The sequence below is a fragment of the Temnothorax americanus genome, unplaced genomic scaffold (genome assembly GCF_048541705.1).
Source record: "Temnothorax americanus isolate GAGA-0224 unplaced genomic scaffold, ASM4854170v1 Scaffold14, whole genome shotgun sequence".
Taxonomy (NCBI): Eukaryota; Metazoa; Arthropoda; class Insecta; order Hymenoptera; family Formicidae; genus Temnothorax; species Temnothorax americanus.
In genome coordinates this window covers 1836261-1856448 of record NW_027509275.1, presented here as the reverse complement: position 1 = coordinate 1856448, position 20188 = coordinate 1836261, and the positions used below count along the sequence as shown (strand labels likewise).

Here is a 20188-nt window from a genome sequence, read left to right as displayed (position 1 = left end):
AGAGAGAGAGAGAGAGAGAGAGAGAGAGAGAGAGAAAGAGAGAGAGAGAGAGAGAGAGAGTTTTAATAGCTACGGGCGTTACGAGATGTTATTACCGAACGGAGAAATGCCACGGCAGCGCGCACAAGTCAGGTATAATTAATTGATCTCGCGTTCTCGTGCCCCGGCGACTTAATGCTCCGGCAGAAAACGAGTAATTAAGTAACACGTAATTATCGATCTGGTTACGCGCGTCCGATAAAGCAATTGCAAACGACGAAACGGCACGTACGATGCGAAGGAAATCTTTTCAACAGTCGCGGGACCGTCGATGGATCAACAAAGTTAATTGGGAGAAATTCGCGGGATCGCGTTGATTTCTTTTTTTTTTTATATTAAAACTCAAACGTTCTCCCTTCACATTTTTCGCATCGTTTGTATCCAAGCGTTAATTATCGCGAACTTCTTATGTAACATTTATTTCGTTTCTCTGGACGGAATGTTTCATCTCGTCGAACTTGACACAAGAATGCGTTAAAATGCAAAGCGACTACGAAGACCCTAGAGAGACATATTCGCCTCTGTTCACCTGCTCGCATTCGATACATACATATACACGCTCAAACATTCGTAACGGCGCCCATCATCGACGTCATTACGTCTCGGGGAAAGAGAGGGTGTCTACTAACTTGTCCATTAATATTAAAGATCCGGGGTTCGACGGGAGGGCGATTTTGCGCGAGCTCGACTATATGACTTCGAGAACGGAGTTCGGATGGCGCCATTTAACATTTATATTATTGACAATTAAATTTCGCGGCCATGATGTATATCGCTCAGTTCAATTTCCTCGTGCTTTCGGATGATCGTCGAGAGCCCGACTTTGGATACTCACAACAAATTTATATTTCCCCACATATACGTCATGACTTTTATTGCGAAACATTGATCATACAGTGAGCGAGTTCGGGAATCGAGAAAGTTAAGTGCTTAACGATCCGGCTGTCAGTCGTCATTTTACGTCACTTGTGTTATCGCTAGCCCTCATTCGAAAAAAGGCGTAAAAAAAAAAAAAATTGCGACTGTTATTTGTCCGGAGAAAGTGTTCGAAAAAGAAACGCGCGGGAGTAACGGAAGCATTTTTTTTTTTATTTCTGTAAAGTGCCAGAGACCGTCGGGCGCCCCGGGTCCGCGCGAATAAATCGTCAATGCGGATTAAAAAATGTCTCGCGTATTTGGCAGGTGGTTAAGCACTAGTCGGATATATACTGGTATACACGCGTATATATATACGCGTCCGCCGGCGCGATGCAGCACGTGGGCCGCGATCTTTTCGAAATAATTTAGGGGGACGGAATCCCCATGCGCATACGCATGTACACGCATCTGCACGGAGTTATTTATGATGGATTAGACCGGGATTTAAGCCACGACTAATTTATGTCAGGCCACGGGATTGCGATTCTCAACGATTTTCTCCCCCTTACACCCTCCTCTTCCGCCACTCACAAATTACGTAGCCGTGGGCTCTCGTAATTTGCGTGCCTCTCGTTAAGACAGAACGCATCGGATAAATGTTAATTCAGACGCGATACGAGGCGGCGTGTCTGGAATATAATACTGACCCCGGAATCGCGTGGAAGAAAAGTTTGCGCGCCCTGCTTCGAAAGGGTTGCGTATTGAGCCTAAAGTTTTCGCGATAAGATCCCGTTAATTTATCGCTGAAATTATCGCTGTACAGCTTATAAAAAGGAGAAATTACCTTATTATTTATAATTTACCAACTAATTTCACTCTACATCGGTTATGTATTTTGATTTATCATCAGGAATGCGTTTATTTAATTTAGTGAAACCTTATGACTCTGTATCTCAGAAGTGAGGAGAGAAAAGGGGGGCAATATGATATTATTAATTTTAACATCATGTATATTATTCTAACTGTAAGAAAAACCAACTTCATAACTTAATTAAAACTTATAATATAATTACTCAAAGATAATGCAATAAAACAATGGTTTTTTTTATTATAAAAAATAATTTTATATAAACTTGCTTGTTTTGATATATAAGAGTTAAGAGATAAAAATAAATACCAAGAGATCAACGTTAGTTCACATGTTCTCGCTTAACTGAGTTTATATCCATATTATCTAGTTTATTTTCGAAACGTGCAGTCTGAAATTCTGTTTTCCTGGAGAGAAGAGGATTTTCTGTTCTTATCCTCCTTCTCGTATTCAGATGGATGAAAGACGAAGGCAAAATCACTACAATAATATTTCAAGTCTGAAGAAATAAGTAGAATACTCTCTCCGGCCTATTTATTTCTTCGCTCACTTCCGCCTCTTCCTTGCCTATCCCTATCCCTATCCCGCGTCCTATCCCGATCAATGACTCCGCGCGCGTTTCATTTTTATTCCGTCCTCTGGCTATCCCTCCATCGCCCTCCCCCTCCGTTGCTTCTCTCACCCCCTTCTGCGGCCCTACGTCCCGATATCTTGCCGGCTATAAATTACGCTCCTCCTTTTATTTGCACGAGCACCGAACTTAAGTAACTAGATCTGAAGTTCACATCGAGGGGTTAAACGCGCCCACGGTACTCTCCTTCGGCACGGCTGCGATACGCGACGAAGTAGTGGACCCACCCCTCTCTCGCCCACTCTCATTCCGAGCAGATGCAATTGCGTCGTCCCGCGGGGGCGAGAGAGCGTGTCGCACAGCAGCCGGACCAAGGGGTCCAATAATGGCGACTTGAATAATACAGGAACCGAGAGAGAGAAAGACGGAGGGAGAAGGAGGGAGACGGAAGGCTATTGCCTGCGGAGTCAAATTATTGTCGCCGCCATGCTCCTTCTATTCGTGCGAAATTTCGTACGTTATCGCGATGCACTTTCTACCTAAATTGCGGTCGACTGGAGACGGATCGAAAATTCGAGGTAAAGGTCTCGTTCATTCGGTCCGGATATCTCGCCCGCGCCGCGGATTTCGGAAAGTTTACCGGCGCGATAATATTCGATCCCATGAAGTTCTCCAAAACGAAGATCCGCGATAATCGGCAAATATTCGCGAAAATTTCGATCGGAGGTAATCGGAGAACGGCACGGGCGATGCGCGATTGCCTCGGTCGCGCGCTCGCGGCTTTTAGAGAAGAATCAAAATTTCCAAGCGATATGTACCCTTTCATCGAAAAATATGTATGATTTTACGTATTCTCTTTCTGCAGTTCCTTCTTCGATACAAGACAAATAAAGGAGTCTAGGGGATACAAGAAAATAATTTAATTTTATTATTCGGAAGCAAATATAATTTCAGTTACTGTAGTACTAATCACTTACTCCAGCAATACATCTTTCACTGTTAAATATTAAAGAATGAAATTTAAACCAGCATGCACCTTGAGTAAAATAACATTTTGTTATCTTTGACTGCCATGTGTGTCGAAATTTATTATTTTAACTCTATTGTTTCAGTATAATAATTAACAACGTATTGAGTATGGAGCAGTGGTGACCTAAAGGAATGATTAAAAATTGAATATAATTTATTGATAATACTATACGAATTTTCAACAGTGTCCGATTTCGAGCTTCGGTGGCTATTCCAGCTAACCACATTTCTTTCGATATATATATTGCAATTCTGAAAAAGGAATAATAACATTGCTCATCTGCCGTTTAATTTCAACCATTAAAACGTAGAATGAATGTCTTTTGCAAATAAATTGTAAAAGAGATCGAAATAACGATCGCACGATATTATACACGACTTGGCCGTAATAGCATCGCGCTAATCGCGACCGTACCAGCGCGAGCTGCGAGCGAGGAGACGAATAAGGTGACCAAGGGAAGAAGTCACTGGGGAAGACTCGTTAGACTCTGATGTGAGTGATCTATAGGCCAAGATAAACCACGCGTTCAACAAGTGTGCGTCGCCGATAGTCTATCTATAGTCTGCCGAGCACGGCGCGAGGTACACACCACGGAGCGTCTGACGTTTTTCCGATATTTCCGGAGAGAGAGAGAGAGAGAGAGAGAGAGAGAGAGAGAGAGAGAGAGAGAGAGAGAGAGAGAGAGAGAGAGAGAGAGAGAGAGAGAGAGAGAGAGAGAGAGAGAGAGAGAGAGAGAGAGAGAGAGAGAGAGAGAGAGAGAGAGAGAGAGAGAGAGAGAGAGAGCGAGAGCCGGCGCGGCGTCCGCGATTTCGATTAGACGTCGCGGAAGATCGTCTCAGGAGTCACGGATAAATATATCTGATTTTGCGGGGCAATTGCGGCGAAATTGCGCGCGCGCGCGCGGGAGTTGTAACGCGACGACCATTGAAACGCTCGACATATTCCCCCTCTTTCCCCCCTCTGATATTTATCAATCCAATACGTCAATCGCGCCGTGCCTTCCGGGCACTGCGCCGTTCTATGGAGCCGCGGGTCGACCGCGAGCTAACAAGGTTATTGTTCCTTGATGAATATATGAACATTTGCGCGGTTAATTACGTGCGCCGCGAAAAAATGTTACTGGCCATACGGGAACAATGAGCGCGCGATCGCAAAAGCGAGCGCAAATAACGAGCCGGCCGCGTACAGCCCAAGGAAGGAAAAAAAATTGCGCCAGGTATAGACGAAACGGCCGTTATTGTGCAGAAACAAAAATCGCCGAACGCATGCACTCTCGACTCCCGCTATACAGTTACAAAAAACCTGATTGTTCCAGCCGGCAAGTACCTTTGAAAAAAGAAGTTAGCGGTAACGATGCCCCGGCAATTTTTCATTTTTCTCCCCTTCGCTACGTGTTCCTGCATAACATCAAAATAATTCGGTAGGCCAAGCTTGTTATTGACTTCTTTTCAAGTTATTTGTCAACCTTTGTCAAACAATTCAGTTCCGGATGTACGGTGTTATTATCGGAGTAATCGGCGTATCAGGATCGTGCGTCTCGAGGGAAAAGAAAAAACGGAAATTCGCACGCGTAACGAAATCGTTCTGGAAAATTGGAAAGTGGCCGGGTACAAAAGAGCGGGTGAGAGACAGGAGTGGAAAAGAAAGGGGGTAGAACGCGGAGAAAGAAAGAGGAGGCGGAGGACTGAAAGAGAAGTATCCCCCGTACAGCCTAACCTGGGCCTCTTCGTTATGACAATATATCTCAGACTCCAGGGAAACATCGCCGAAGGAGTCCCGAAGGCACGCTGCCAAAGCTCGCGGCGGCCTCCTTTGTCGGAGATTCTTCGAGCGAGAGGAAGAGATGGCCAGCAGGACGAGGGGTCAGAAGATGCAGCTTCACTCTTTCTTCTCTCTCCCTCTCTCTTCCTCCCTCTCACGCTCGCTCGCTCGCATGCCCTCTCGACGTAAAACGAGAAATACTAAACAAAACAGGATGCTATTAGGTTTTTGCCGCGCGCCACTGAAGCCTCCGTGTGCCATGCCGTGCCCCGCCGCGCCGTCCGATGATCCTTCAGGCTACCAACGCGCCGCGAGGATTTGGCGGTGCCGATCCTCTCGATCGCTCGAGAGGTTTCGCAGAAAAATTCATTTTGCGTAACGCGAACGTTGTGTGCCGGCGTTGTTTCGACGCGGAGAAATAAGTTTCGACGGGGGGGAGCGGATTTTATAGGCGTGCTCCGGTACACCCCCGCGAATTCCAAACGATCGAATTAACGAAACGCGCGGTAATCCCGATTTATCCCTTCGGCCAGAGGCCGTAGCGTGTAGCGTCGCCGGATCTCGGGGCAGGGGGAGGCTTTCGCGAGGGGATGACACGTCGCGCCGAAGGGGAACACGTTATCGGCGGCGATGCCGTTTATTTTTACGAGACGGCTAGGTCATATATTACGGTACTCTTTATATGGGTCTTATAAAAAAAATATACGAGGACCCGGGAGTAGCAGTAACTAAAGTACGACGAGATGCGCGGCGTTCGTATTGGCCGCGACGCGCCCGTCGAACCCCATAAAGCGCTTCCATACGTCGCGGAGCGAAACAACGACGAGATCGCGCGCCCTTATTCCGTCATCGAATCTCGCGAGTAATCTACCTCGAGTCTCCGACGAGCAGCGTCTCGATGTTGCGCCACGTCGCCATGATGAGTCTTTGTCTTCGCGTAAAGTACTCTCGGATTTGAGAATTCCTGTGTCTTAAAAAAAAAAAGCGAGTCATTACGGAATAGCCTTTTTTTACTTTTCGGTTTGTCGAACATGTATTTGACAATGGGCAAGATAAAAGCGCGAAAACCTGAAGCGGAACGTATAAAATTCATAAAACGTATATATTATTAATTCTAAAATTCCGTCCATTTTATTTATTTTGTATTATTAAGCATTCCCCCCCCCGTTCTTATCGAAATGTTACCGCGTGTTACGATCACCGCGTTACGATCGTGCGTTAAAGCGGCAAGAAACTCGCCACGGGCGAGCTTACGACGACGACATAGCCGGCCGGCCGGCCGGGGTTGCTCGCAATGTCATCGCCGTTGGCGGATGTGCTCCGTCCGATAAAAGCGCGGTGCCGAGAAATAAAGCGCAAAATCGTCGTTCGGGTCCGGCTTGACCGTCGTCCCCGGGTCGTTTCAGGAGGAGCCGGATAATGGCCGGGCGGCGCGGCGGCCTGCCGACATCGGCGACGGGTCCGGGGGATTATTGCGGGGTAACGTTAGAGTGTTAATACCAATTTTAATCGCTCGTCGTAAAGACGATGCGCGCGTGCAACTATAACGCACCCGACCGGAGACTCGCGTTTGGCAATAAAGACGCTTTTATTAAATCTGCCTCGACGGCGCGGCGGCGGCGGCAGCGGCGGCTGCGCACTCCCCTCGCCGTCTCTCTCGCCACCCGGGGCCCCTCTTCACCCTCGTGCTCCGCCGCGTGTTGGTTTACGGCCGCGTTCTTTCTATTTCTTTATGAAGATCGTGACGTTTCAAAAGACAGCGGCGTCGTCTTTGTCTCGGTCGCTCGTCTTCGTCAGTCGGGAGCAAGCGCATCTTTGTCGCCACCGCATTTTTGTCGATCGCCGAACAACAGGTTTACCCTCGGAATCTGGACTCGTAATCCGCTCACCAAGAGCTTTCATTTATCGGCTTGTCAGCCAACTCTTTGCCTGAGAAAATGCCATTCAATACTGTATCTGTAATCTATTGAATCTCCATATTACGTTTTTAATATGAATAATTAATAGTAGCGATTATTTAACTGCACCGTTCGCAGTCCGCAAGTATTTTGAACGTCGTTCGGTAATTGAAATCCCATTTATGTATTTACATTTATTAAGTAAAACTGAAAAAATTACTCGTTTTTAGCATTTTTTTTTAATATTAATTTTTTATAAATTTTAAGAAACTCATTTTCCTTGCAGCGTAACTTGTTCCTTCAAATATTTGATACACCAGCTTATTGCGATAGAGTTAAAATATAGGCTTTGTTGCAATACAATTAAGATAATGTCGCAAACGGTACGCTAGATTTTCAACTTTACGCGTAGAACGAGAAGGAGCGATAAATTGTTCCCGCTCTTCTCCCTTCGGCTAGGCCGAGAGGAATCACCCGAGGGTGCGCGTCTAATTCTGAAGCACGTTAGATTCTATGGACGGCGGTGGCGGAAAAACGCGAGTGATCGATAAATCGAGTGCCCGCTCGAAATGGTAAACAAAAGCTGAAAATAAGAACGGAAGCCCTCGTTAAACCTCATTAAAACCGGGATAGTCATGCTCGAGGCACCCCCTGAATTAATGCGGCGCGTATACGGCGTGGAGGGGCCCTCGCGTTCCCGCAGCGAGAATCGAACGCTTCGAAAATTCATGACTCGCTTCGAGATACGGGCCTCTGGTCCGCGCAACGGACATCCATAATGACGACGTTGAAATCAACCGTGTTAGCGTGCGCTTTGATAAACTATTTGAAGAAAAGGAAGAAGAAACGAACGCGTACTTTCGCCGACGACGAGAAGAAAAGCAACGGGGGGTTCTCTGAGAGAGACCTACGCTAAAACTCAATTCTTGAATATATTTCGCGATCGTAATTGATATAGATGATGGATAACTGTAGGATATCACTGTAATTGCGGTATCTAAAAAGCGATCGATAATTTGAGTTGATTGATCTCGTTGATGTGCACGCATCTGAGGCATCTCCCGCGCCATACTCGCGCATACGCGTCGTTAGTTTCCACGATCGCGGATAAGAGTCAAGTCGGCTCTCCCGGGATATTCTTCAATTTAGTCGGTAGGCTACTCTTCAACGAGATCGCCGATAGCTAAGACGTGTTAGTGGTATTCTCTGGAAGAACGTCCGACATGAAGCACTCGTCGATAGAAACCGCGCAAGCTTATTATGATTTAAACGAAGTTAAGACTAACGCGGTATTTTACGAGGAGCAGTAATGAAAATTATATAACTTTCATATAAAAAAAAAAAATAAATAAATAACGTGAGATCAAGTCCACGTATGCATATTCGTTTATTTTCTAAAACCAGTTGCAATGTTTATTTAAAATACTCTTATTATTCGTTTGTCTATTTTGACGGAGCGACATCATCGATGCCACGATATGATTAACAAAAAGTCTAGATATCATTAAATACTATTCTCGAGTCGATCGAGAATAAAAATCAAAAATGTAAAATAGATGACAATTCAAAGAAACACCCCCCTGTCTCATTTGTCTCGTTTCAACAATAATGCACAAGCGAAATCCGCGGCTCAATGGTCGGAGTATCGTCCACCGGAATGTATATTAAATATCGCCATTGTGCCGTGCGGATCGATGTTAAAAGCGAAATAGACGGTCGATACTTTCCAATATCGGCGTATCGGTGACCCTAATCGGCGGATTCGCCACGCGCGCCGATATAGCGGGCGATTAATCGCCCGAGGGAACGGGTTTGTCGGAAATGAAATATCTGGGTAGAAAATCATGATGCTCGGCCGTAAAGGATCGACCCGCTCTCTTCCTCATTTAAGATTGTATTAAGGGGGCACGTTGTCGCTACCTATACTCCACGCACACCGCTCGCCGCGTAGCCATTACCGCCGGGGCTTCCTCCGATCTCGCTCGCGGCGGCGCGGCGGCTCGGCCGATCGAAGGGGATTATTCGTCCATTACGGATTCATGACTATCGACGACTGTCCGGCGCGTCGATGAACGTTCTTCAAATTTACGCCGAAAATATCCTCTTCGACACGGCCGTATTCTCGATCGTTATACCTGATTAACGCTACCCTGCCTGGCGATTAAAGGTCCTACTTTTTTCAAATTATTATTACGGTGAGAATTTTTCGAGCGCGATAACGAGCAATATTGGTTCAATAACTTGGCGAGTGCTCGAATTAAATCGGTTTAGTGAAAGAAGATAGTGAAAGAAGCGTTTAAACGTAAGTTATAATTGTTGAGGAAAAATATCTGACTTTCAGCTCAAACTGATGACAAATGCGATCTTTAAAGATATTAAAAAAAAAAAAAGACAGGGATGAGAATTTTATTTATATTATACATTCGCTGGAGTTGCGATTTCGTAACTGTAATCGACGCGGGGGGGAGGGGGAAGAAAAGAAGTCTGAAGAAAATTTAACGATAATTACGCGGTTGATTCGGGATTCAGCGCGCATTGATGATAGGGATTTATTGCAATTATTTCTCAATCGGTTCCGCCTTTATACGAACCAAACCGCCGGGTTGTCGTTTCCCTTTCGGGAAGACAGCCGATCGGGATGAGGCAAACATTTCGTGACTACGAGACTGTATATACGGTTGCGGTTTCCAATACGTATCCTTGAACCCGCCCGTTGAGTGGCGTTCAACATAACTCGCGGTAATAACTCGCTACTTACGTGCCACTTTAGATCCGCGCGCGCGCGCGCGCGGCAACATCTCGGGGGATGCTGACGTTCGAATAATCACGAAGAAAGCCGTATATAGCGTTGGACCGTATTCCCGGCGGGCCGGGATTCCCTTCTCGCGCGATGCATCCGCGCCGCGTTTTCGCGAGTTATAACGTGTGGCATCAGCGCGCGATCATCGTGTCAATAAAAATAATCGACTGTCCAGAACTCGCGGAGGATATTTGTCTGCGGTGGAGAACGCATTTGTTTGGCCGGCCGCGGCCAAACGGCGAAGTGCTCTCGGAGAGAGAAAGAGAGAGAGAGAGAGAGAAGAGGAGGGAGAGTGCGAGGGAGAGACAAGTTTGCCTTCGTCTCCCGGAGGAAATTACCGTAGATAGAGATGATGCTTGCAGGAGAATGCATTCCCTGATCGTGCGCGCGCGCGCGCACGCGATTGCACGCTAATGATATTATAAATCTGGATAAACTTCTTAATTTTGATAAATAATAACGACATCTTTCCCAGGTCCAACGCGCTGTTAACATTTGGAATTTTCTTTTTAACACGCCGTTGTAGACTGTCACCTGATTGTGAGAAGAAATCTTTAGTCTAAGGCTCTTTAATTAAAAAAAATAAAGATCTCAAATTAATACGAGATTGGACGAAACAGTTATAGGAATGATCTTCAATTACGCTTTAGAATTGATATAATTTTTTAAATTATGGATGACGAGACCTTGTGCGATTATTTCTTTACATTAATTTCTCCTATGCCGTTTCAATTGATATTTTTATATTAGTTTAGCGCCCGCAAATTAATTACTATTTAAAGATTGCGAGTAGCTGGAACATAAGAATAAGAATGTCATCGGCTTCTTCCATAAGAAAACGGAGGCGTCGATAGGCGTTATTCTTGGCAGTGAAAGTACTGAAGATCTACGTAGGAATAATATGCGCAACTGCGATAGTCAGAAGGTTTAATTAAACGCTAGTATACAATCGGATCTTAAAATGTATCATCTTGCTATCAAAATATTTAAAGAGCGTTAGAATAATTAAGATGATTTTTAGATATTTTCACGAGCTTTTTCGTATTTGTATTTCTTATTCATCGACATTACTAAAGCGAAGTACAACAAAATTATTTTTACCCGGTTTACCAGATACAACGTTATTTTCACAACTGCTCCTGTGTCTATCGTTATAATAAAAAAAAAAAAAACGGGCAAGAGTTAAAAATCATTTTTAAATGATCTTGAATCGTATATATCTATTTTATTGGTATTACCTAAATGAATATTCTAAATGTTTTTATGACTTTGATTAGCCAGAGTTTACCCCCTCCCTCCGCCTACCTTATACCAATGCAGATTAAGTTTAATTTCGGTTTAACTTACTTTTTATCTCTTTCTAATTCTTAAAACTTAGAGAGATTACTTAAAGTTTATAATCCGCATTGATAGAAATATACATTGGTAATCGCGTCATACGTTTTTATCTCGGTGAACGACGAGTTAAATATGAATCTCTTGATGTCCCGGTTTGTTTATCCGATAAAAGATATATACATTGCAACTTTGACTCACCACCAGTTGGCTTGCGCGCCGCTTTGCCACGCGACGATCAGCAAAGACACAAGTAGGTAGCTCATTGACATGACGAGCGTACGTTGCGTGCGGCGATCCCGTGTGGACACTCTCTCTCTCTCTCTTTCTCTTTCTTTCTCTTAACTCGATCGCCGAATCCTCAAAGTCGAATCTCCTCCGTGGAAGCGCGAAGGAGAGGCGAGATTACGTGGAATCGTCCTTGCCTTCTCTCAACCTCGCATTCTTACACGCGTCGCCGACGACGGTCCGCGTTTCGCATCGTCTTCTCCACGAGCGCGAGCGCGAGCGCGAGATATCGAACGACGAGACGCGAGATCGTCGACCGATCGAAGATCGCGCGCGAAAGTGGGAAAGAGAGAGGAGCAGAGCGTGGCCGGGATCGAGAGCGATCTCGGAGCGCGCGCCCGGAGCGGATCGACACCCCGCGCGTACCCGCGTCTCCCCCTTCTCGCGCCGCTCTGTGCCCGAAAGACCGTGGACTTTCTGCAGACGAAAGTCCTCCAACTCCGGTCCCTCGTCTCGTCTTACATGTTTCCGGCGACGCGCGGACCGAATTTCGAATGCCGCGATCGCGACGCGACGCGATGAATCGAATTGCGCGGCCGGAGCCGGATCGGCCGTAAATCGGCGGGTAAGTCGTTTCCGCGCGCCGAAAGGTCTCGAAATCGCGGCTTCGGGCGGAACTTTGACGCCGCCGATGAGAACCAGTCGTCGTGTCGTCGACGCACGGTGAACCGCGAGCGGAGCGGAGCCGACGCGAGGCGAGACGACGCTCCGTGAACGTTCGCGTACGGACTGTGGTGGCCGGTAGCGGGTATAGTCACGAGGAAAAGGGCAACGGGGCTCTCGCGGTGGGCGGAGTCGCCGCTCGTTCGCGGCACGCCGATTGGCCGCGTCGCCGAAGAGCCACCGGAGGCTCCACTCGCGCTAATTAAGCATTTCGGCGCACCGGCGGCGACGGGACGGTGCCGGAGCACGTACGCTCGCTCGCTCGCGATTCGTTCCTCGACTCGCGCTTGTCTCATCGAATCCGACTTAACCGGCGAGACCCTGGAGACTGTCCCCGCGTTACGTCTCGCGTTTACGTCCGGCCGCGCCGATTGCGCGTTTTCATCGCTCCCCTTATTATTGAGATGGGAGACCATCTCGTAGGAGCGGACATTTAAAAGATACCGCTCGTCTTCCTTGGCGTATTCGTATAATAGGGTGAGAGAAAAGGCTATTTGAGTTTTTGGTTAAAGAAAAAAATCGGATACTAAATTTTCAAGACAAGGCTTTTTGTCTTGAAAATTTTTGAGCCGATTTTTTTCTCATCGTCGAAAATATCGTGATCGGGTTCCCAATTTTGATAGATGTGGAAATTAACTGAAAACAAAGATCGAAAGTAATGATTATCTTTCAGATTGTTAAAGAAATAGTTTGCGAATGAATTGAGTGATCAATAACCACCTGGATAATTATTGACTCTTTTTTAGGGAAACATACAGATAAGAATTTCGATCCGCGATTTATTATTTTCGATGGAAGGACGTTGCTGGCACAAGCAAAAAATTCATCTTTACTCATAATCTCGGTCGGTGCGTAAATTTGTTCAAGCAATAGAAAGGACAAAAAAAATGCGCGAGTAATCTTAAATATTTAACTTTCTATTGCTTAAATTATTCCTTGCGGGTTTGAGAAACGTTCAGTAGAGAAATGGGTGTTAAATAAAGCTGCGTTATAAATTCATATTTCCGGAAGCACGAAATGAATTTTTGTACACGAACGTAACTTTAAAAAACGTTACGTTTATTTATACTTTTATACAAAATAACGTACACGCGGCGTACAGCGCGTACGTTATATTATTTTATGTTATAAAAAAAATGAGTTATGTATCGATATAATACAGTTAAAATTATTCCTCGTCATTACGATAATGATGGAAATAGGAGATTCTATTTTGACAGAGCAATCGTTTCGTTATTTCCTGCCAGTCACGAATAGCATTGTTCAATCAATATTGATGTATATCGTCATCCAAATCGAATTTATTTCAATACATTTCGGTATCTTCAGACAGACACATAAACTCGTTTCTAAACAACACACAATTGCATCGAGTGTTTACATATCACCATAAGAATTGTACGTAACAATTCTTCTAATTTTTTTAAAACTTTTATATTGGATCTATATACCCACTTTATGATAGGTCCAATGAATTATATATGTAATTACGAGTATTTCATGATTAAGATTAAGATCATCTTGAACAATAAGTTTTGGTGATAGATATTGATTCAAATCAATGTCGCTATTTTCCGCGGATTGTAAATTTTGCGTTTATTACGCGCTTGAAGAAAATATTAATGATTTTTAATCTACGATTCTCATTACACATCTTTAGACTCATATTGTACATAACGCATAATTTATAACAAATATCATGAAATTAACATCGATTCGATATAGTCTCGGTACTATTGAGATGAAGATCTGGACTCGGCAAAATCATTCTACTTTCAATTTTTATAACAGCATTACGAATTGTAAACTACAAGACAAATGTCCATATCTACCAATGCAATAAGTTAATTTTAATCCTGGTTTAACTTACTTTTCATCTTTTTCTAGTTCTAAGAGTTAGAACAAGATAAAATGTAAGTTAAACCAAGATTAATCTACATCGGTAGAAATGGACAATGGACAAAAGTGATGCATGTGCCGTGCGAAATAATTACGATAATCGATAGAGCGTACTATATATTAAGATAATTTTTTGAAAAACGCCGCGGCGATATTTAATCTAGAAATGAAAATCACGTTTCATTATTTACTTTTAGCAAAAGATATACTGACATTTAAAAAGCATTAAAAATGTTTTCTGGATATACAGTATAGCATAATGGAATACATTTATATATATTTTAATTAATTACTTATTGACGTAAAATACTTATGTAATTAATTCATTGAATTTATAGTAATCGAAACAGTCGTCCGATTAAAATCAATTCGAATCAAAAGAGAGTTTTTAGGAAAATAAAAAATAAAGTAAATATTTCGGTTGTTGGAGTAATGCAGAAAAAATTATTTTGCCACGTTTTTTTATTATATATAAATTGTAATTTTTTTTTTAATACTCATTTGTCATATTTATATATTATGATATAATGATTTATAACATTAGCAATAAAATAATTATCTTTCTAACATTTCTTGTTAATTTTTAGGATGTCAAAATTTTCAATAAATCAACTATTTAGAAAAACATGCTTTTTACGTCTTATGTTCATTTTTTGATAATGATACTTTTGTCAATTAATATATTATGAGGCTAGCGCTGCCATCTGCGGGTCCGATAGGGCAATTTATTACGAGCAACGGTGGGTAAGGATTCGGAAAACATGTGATTATTGTATTTTCTGTATATCTACGCAAAATTATATAAGCAATAATAATGATAAATTATTACAAATAACTCTAAATATATTTATAAATGGATGATCATCAAACAACGACATACAAATCACAAAAATTTATTTTCTTCTTTGCAGAATTATATATTATGTAATATATATTCATATACATAAATATATTACACAATATTTTGACGCCAGTAACAATGTTAATTTTACATTATACTACGCTTTTCGTTAAGCGTCAGTATAATGTGTTTTTATTCAGAAAAACTTTTGATTGCAAAAAGGAATCCACATCAATCTAAATATAACGATATAGTATTTATTTTAACTAATATAAACAGTAAAATTATCTTATAAGTGAGCAATATACATATATTATATACATTTAACAGAACAAAAAGTCATCTTTCTGATACAAGTGCTTTGGTAATTTGAGCTGTAACGTCATATACGCATCAATTTACACTCAAGGCACTGTCACCGCATGAACAAACTCCGACACTGACATTGACAACTTGTGTGACGAACAACAATAATTATTATTTTTTCGATTAGTTGATCGAAGCAGTAATTTAGCGTCATTAAAAAGTCAAAACAAACAGAGATATGTCACATTCGTTGTTCGAAAATGTCTTGCGTGGTCATACAGCCCCGAATTCCGCTTGTCGTTGCGATGGGTTGTGATACAAACCGGCCATCGCTTCCTGCAACGCTCGCAGGCACGCGACGTGCGCTCTAAATCCACCCGCTCTATCGACCTGACACTCGTTTCGTATATGCGAAACGTATCCGCGAGCCTGAAGCTCCCGCCAGTTAGGCGGCGACGGCCCTTCTATCTGCTGTCGGATAGGCGTGTAAGAATAGAGGGGTCCTTCTTCTACCTTTGGCACCGAGTAATTCTGATTTGCCTGATTGCCAAATTTAATTCCCGTGCTAAACTGAGTCGCCCTAACGGCGGGAGATACGGCGGCCTTCGCCTCCTTCTTCTGGGTCTGTATCGCGGAAGCGAACGACTCCACGATATTCTTAGCATTCGCGTCGGAGAACGTCAGCTCGTCGATCAGAGCCTCCTTCTCCCGAATCTTTTTCTTCTTCGCCTCGACCTCCTCTTTCGCAAGCTCTAGCCTCCTCTCCTCCTCCTTCTGCTTCTCCAATTCTATCATCTCCTCCAGCTCGTACTCGCTTCTGCCGAGCTTAGATTTGCTCTTCGCTATTTGCTCCTTGTTGTCCTTCTTATACTGCTCTATCTGCTTGTTCGTTTCAATTACGTCGATGTTATTGGCCAGGTTGTATATTATTGTCTCAATTTCCTCTAGATAATCGTTATATTCCCTTAACGTGGCAAAGTCTTCTTCCCTTTTGTTAAAATCTCGCAAGATACGCTTCCTTATGTTCACTTCCTTCTCCACCATAGAATCCTCGAACATTTGAACCCGGAAGTTTGCTCTCCTCAGTGGAATCTTACATTCCGGACAGGATCCGGAGCCTGAACAAATCAATCGTAAGCATCATTGAAATCGCGCTCTCCTCCAAATTAAATGTAGCAAACAATGAATGGTGGAATCAAAAAATCAACCTTTCAGAAAGAGCAGGTCCACGCAGCTCTCGCACAATGCGTGACCGCAGACGTTCACCATCATCTTCAACGACGGATTCCGATACTTGGTGGTTTTACACCGTGGACACGCTTGATCGTCCATCTTCGACGAAAGAGAGATAAGATAAATATATGAGATTTAACAAGACGTCTCTTTAGCTTAGAACGGGTTACGAGCAAATGCAATAAATCGTAACTTACCTTGGCGGCGGTGTCGTTTCTCGCACAAAATTAATAAGTTAAGGTAACTAATCGGTACAATCAGCTGTCACTCACAAACTATATCTAATATTACGTTCCAATATCATATTTATGTAATGTCGCTCACAGCCGCGCGCACGACTCGTGCAACTCCGGCAACATAACCTGCCAAAGATATTTCTCGTTTCTCGATACACTTCTCTCGAATACTATCGAACCACCTATCGATAGGCAGCGCTGAGCAATGCGACTTTGACTTTGAAAGAAACAAAATTTCGTCGAACAAAGATTTGTTTTCCATTCTCTTGAAATTGTATATTTTTCCACGTGTGTTTACTTACTTTATTTACTTATTTCACCCCTTTTTTTTTATCAATTATGCAACAGAAGGATTCAATATTATAGTGAGAACGAAGAAACTGCAAACTTAATAAATAAACGAGATAACTGTTTGTCAGTCAAAAAAAAAATATATATATAATCATCCCCAGTCGAATTCGCCAAAATTAACATTAACTAAAAAACTGAATGTTCTTATTAATAGATTTATTTTTCTTTAGTTTTTTATTTTTCCAACCGAGATTAGTTTTAACCTTGTAACTTATTTTATGTTACATTTTACCATATACATTTTTATTCCATTTTGTGTTTCATGTTTCTCCTATTTTTTTTTTTTTTTTTTTTTTTTGAAAATAGTGTACCTTATACTACAGTTTTTTCCGTATATTTTCCTGAATTGAGGTCAAAGCTTAAGAAAACAAATTATTCTCTTCATATTAAAGTTCATATTTAAATTAAATATTCTTAATAAGCTTTTAATAATCTCTCTTAAATATTTTTAATTTAAATATATATTTTATATATATATAGGTATATATACATACATATATATATATATATATATATATATATATATATAATTAAAAAATTCTCGATACATGCAGATCGAACTTCCGTTACACATAAAATACCGGAATTTGTAACGGTAGATTACACTTCCTTGAATTATGGGGTCCGATTACGTAATTTACATCACGCGTTAGTAAATTAAGAGAAAATTAAAAATAGCGCGCACGAATTTCCCGTGCGAATTCACCGCGTCTCCCGCCGCTGATCTACTGCGAGAACCTGACTTGTGCGTTCATTTTTAAAACAGGAGTTGTGCGAAATTACGGCTAGTCCGCTCTTTTTTGTTTCTCGCTTTACATTCGTCGTGTGCTCCGCCGTAACAATTGTTAAACATTCGTTGTTTTAGATTGCGAGGGAGAGAGGAGAAAAAAAGGAATCGCGTAACGGCGAGAAGCAGAGGTAAAACGTTCAACAGACACGGCTTAATGAGCACGGATCTCCCCGACAGTTCCGCAAACTTGGAGCGCGCGATCGAATTTGTTAACCCATTTATTAATTCGTTGCCGGGCGTTTGTTTATCGAACATTCGTCTACCGGAGCTTGGTCCGAACTGATAAAGTTTCGCTACGATGTTTCGCGCGCTGTGAAAACGGCACGGGCGAAAATCGCAACGCTAAAGTAGCAGCGAACGGGGCGAAAAAAGAGATCGAGTTAATAAGCCGATTAGCGATCAAAGGACCCGGGATATTCCGATGCGACGCGAGCAAAGGGAGAGGGATTTTTGCTGGCAAACAACGCTGCAAAATTTATCGCCTATCGTCGCCTAAACATGGGGCGTTCGGAAAAAAGTGAAAGCAAAACGGGCAGGCGCGAAACACGGCCAAGTGGTGCATCGGTCGCGAAATGCGGAGTTCGTTGTCGCGCGAGAGCTTTCCGAGAGCCTTCGATTCTTCGTCTTTAACCGTGCGCGCGGTTGAAGAAACTCGCGAGAAAAGGCCGAAGTGACATCAAATATTCCGTTTTCGTTCACGCCGTGACCGAGGAATTGTTGGTGTATTTTATTCTACAAAAGAACCGAGAGAGACAGGGAGATACAATATTGATGTAACGGTTGAAAATGTAAGAGCGGTACTTAACGTTTGAGCACAAATATTTCATAACAAATTTATAACAAATATTGTCGTAACAATTATTTGGTTTTACGATATAAATGCTTTTATTATTATATGTATAAAGAACGAAAAACAATTGCTGAATTACAATTTTGTAATATACATATAACTGGTTTAAATAAATAAATGTCGTTTAGGGTATCTTCCTTTTTAATAATTTTATCACAAATTTTGATGAATTTGGCATGAAACTTAAAGAAAAAAAAACAGGGTTAGAAATAAATAAAATGCATTGTAACATAGAATACACGGAAAGTATTTACAAGTAACTCTCCTTCACTAACGTGAGATGGAAAAAGTATCTAGTACTGTAAAAAGACAACAGAATATAACGTTACACTCAAATAACACATAAAGACTTGAGAATGGCTGCTGTCTGGTTGTAGACGATGCTGTACTGACATAGTTTCGAGAAATCCCCGCAGATTACAACATTTGATGGCAGAAATAAAAATTTTACTCCGTTCTACACTCCACGTTCCTCTACAATATATATTAACTTTCGCGTAACTGATACTTCTTTATATATAATTCTCTGCTGTTCAACATAAACTTGACACGGTAATTAGTGGAATTCTTGTGAATCCATTTACCCAAAACATTAAAAACAAAAATGATAACAATATATATTGTTATTTTGGTTAATTGTTTCTTTATAATTCTCTATACTGTTGACCATAAACTTTGACACGCACGGTAATTATATGAAACTTTTATAAATAAATAAACAGCAGAGAATTATAAGGCAGCAGTTACATGAAATGACAATATATATAGTTATTATTATTATTTTTAATGTTTTAGGTAAATAGATTCACAAGAGTTCCATTACCATGACCGTGTCAAGTTTATGTTAAACAACGGAGAATTATAAGGAAGTAGTTACACGAAAGTTAATTAACGAGTAATAAGATAGACTTGAGATTAATTCGCAATGAGAAAAATATATAAGAAGCGTGCTAGAACTCGGAAATATGATAAAAATGAAAGAGAGAGAGAGGGAGAAAGATTTCTTTCCGTACAACATGACGTTTCGACAAAGAAGATTTTCCAACGCTTTCCGTGATTTTTAAAAACTTCCGCGCAGTCTTTCAATATTTTTAATTCTTTAGAACATTTTGGATTGCATTTCCCGATAGAAATAATAAAAGCAAAAAAGGGGACACGGAAGAGAATCGCGCAGCGCACGTTATTTAAATTGTTAAATTCTATACGCCGGCGTGTGTGTCCTACTATTTATGAAACGGAGTACGCGATACCGGGAACAACAGCGATATGTATACACACGCGTACAATTTCCATATACGTTTTACGATATTCCAACCGACTGGACCAACAATCCTAAACTCGACAAGAAGTGGCAGTGGCGGGGGTACGTACGATGGAGGTACGTAAGGTAAAAAAAAACAGGGATGAATCTTATAGGATCCACTGCCAAGTTTAATCGGCGCCGTGGTATCTCGCGGGGGCGGTATTCGATTCCCGGATTCCCGGCTAAGGATGCTGTGTGGGATGTGAAGAGAGAGAGAGAGAGAGAGAGAGAGAGAGAGAGAGAGAGAGAGAGAGAGAGAGAGAGAGAG

General features: G+C 42.2%; 2 protein-coding genes across 2 annotated transcripts in view; both read right to left on the bottom strand.

Moving 5' to 3' along the window:
* LOC143894651 (protein Wnt-4) overlaps positions 1–12189 on the bottom strand; it is a 39452-nt gene extending 27263 nt beyond the window's left edge. Inside the window, exon 1 of the mRNA XM_077401124.1 lies at positions 11362–12189. Within this exon, the coding sequence (XP_077257250.1) occupies positions 11362–11432 (71 nt within the window). The 5' untranslated portion in view covers positions 11433–12189. The remainder of the gene's footprint in view (positions 1–11361) is intronic.
* Positions 12190–15086: 2897 nt separating this feature from the next.
* On the bottom strand, positions 15087–16774 carry Mat1 (CDK-activating kinase assembly factor). Its single transcript, XM_077401131.1, has 3 exons — positions 16588–16774; positions 16366–16489; positions 15087–16275 (listed from the first exon to the last, which is right to left on the bottom strand). The coding sequence occupies exons 2-3, from the start codon at positions 16487–16489 to the stop codon at positions 15431–15433; spliced, it is 969 nt and encodes a 322-aa protein (XP_077257257.1). The 5' UTR covers positions 16588–16774; the 3' UTR covers positions 15087–15430.
* Positions 16775–20188: the final 3414 nt, after the last annotated feature.

Excerpts from the sequence above, each read along its gene's own strand:
- Mat1 (XM_077401131.1), bottom strand. The coding sequence starts at position 16,489 with ATGGACGATCAAGCGTGTCCACGGTGTAAAACCACCAAGTATCGGAAT. Across the intron at positions 16,276-16,365 it reads GGACCTGCTCTTTCTGAAAG|GCTCCGGATCCTGTCCGGAA; the intron begins GTTGATTTTTTG and ends TGATTTGTTCAG.